The sequence below is a fragment of the Austrofundulus limnaeus genome, unplaced genomic scaffold (genome assembly GCF_001266775.1).
Source record: "Austrofundulus limnaeus strain Quisiro unplaced genomic scaffold, Austrofundulus_limnaeus-1.0 Scaffold2530, whole genome shotgun sequence".
Taxonomy (NCBI): Eukaryota; Metazoa; Chordata; class Actinopteri; order Cyprinodontiformes; family Rivulidae; genus Austrofundulus; species Austrofundulus limnaeus.
The window spans coordinates 19,792-21,276 of NW_013954932.1; the positions used below are offsets into that span (position 1 = coordinate 19,792).

Sequence of the window (1,485 nt, forward strand, 5' to 3'; positions counted from 1 at the left end):
GTCTGTCCCTGTCCAGGACATGGTGGCGTACAGTGATGGATGGATGAGAGTTTTGTTTGTTTGTTTGTGTTTTACACTTGGTTTAACCCTGTCCCTGTGTCTGTCCCTGTCCAGGACATGGTGGCGTACAGTGATGGATGGATGAGAGTTTTGTTTGTTTGTTTGTGTTTTACACTTGGTTTAACCCTGTCCCTGTGTCTGTCCCTGTCCAGGACATGGTGGCGTACAGTGATGGATGGATGAGAGTTTTGTTTGTTTGTTTGTGTTTTACACTTGGTTTAACCCTGTCCCTGTGTCTGTCCCTGTCCAGGACATGGTGGCGTACAGTGATGGATGGATGAGAGTTTTGTTTGTTTGTTTGTGTTTTACACTTGGTTTAACCCTGTCCCTGTGTCTGTCCCTGTCCAGGACATGGTGGCGTACAGTGATGGATGGATGAGAGTTTTGTTTTGTTTGTTTGTGTTTTACACTTGGTTTAACCCTGTCCCTGTGTCTGTCCCTGTCCAGGACATGGTGGCGTACAGTGATGGATGGATGAGATCTTTGTTTTGTTTGTTTGTGTTTTACACTTGGTTTAACCCTGTCCCTGTGTCTGTCCCTGTCCAGGACATGGTGGCGTACAGTGATGGATGGATGAGATCTTTCTTTGTTTGTTTGTGTTTTACACTTGGTTTAACCCTGTTCCTGTGTCTGTCCCTGTCCAGGACATGGTGGTGTACAGTGATGGATGGATGAGATCTTTGTTTGTTTTGTTTGTTTGTGTTTTACACTTGGTTTAACCCTGTCTCTGTGTCTGTCCCTGTCCAGGACATGGTGGCGTACAGTGATGGATGGATGAGAGTTTTGTTTGTTTTACACTTGGTTTAACCCTGTCCCTGTGTCTGTCCCTGTCCAGGACATGGTGGCGTACAGTGATGGATGGATGAGATCTTTGTTTGTTTTGTTTGTTTGTGTTTTACACTTGGTTTAACCCTGTCCCTGTGTCTGTCCCTGTCCAGGACATGGTGGCGTACCGCGGTGGGGGAACCTACACCAGGAATCCTGACTCTTCAGCTCAGGGAGCAGGGGAGGAGGAGGATGAAGAGGGGGAGGATGAAGACGAGGAGGAAGAGGATGACGAGTAGAGACTGAGTGTGTGTTAGAGGAAGGTGTGTGTGTTTCAGAGGTCAGACAGGTGAGTGGGCGGAGCTTCACAGAACACCTTCCCGTTCAGAGACTTGAGGCTTCAGATATGTAGGGTCTGAGGAAGAGGAGGCAGACAGGTGAGGTTGGAGGTCAGGTGTTTGTTTCCATGATAACAGCAGTGAACTGGTCTGAGATCAGCTGAGTTTCTGCAGGTTTCATGGGGTGGAGCTTATTTATGGTACATTCTGCATTTGAAATAGGCCCCGCCCCCTTTTGTAGAAAACCGATGAATTGGTGATGAACCGGTTGTGACTCATGAGCCATGCCTCTACATTTCTGTGTAGCTTTTTATCCAGCACA

General features: G+C 47.5%; 1 protein-coding gene across 1 annotated transcript in view; it reads left to right on the forward strand.

Annotated features, from left to right (window-relative positions):
• The window catches only part of LOC106511128 (high mobility group protein B1), a gene marked incomplete at its 5' end in the record, with an annotated part of 17,439 nt that overhangs the window by 14,204 nt on the left and 1,750 nt on the right, over positions 1 to 1,485 (forward strand). The window contains 1 exon segment of the mRNA XM_013999873.1: positions 999 to 1,485. Coding sequence (XP_013855327.1) covers positions 999 to 1,124 — 126 coding nt within the window.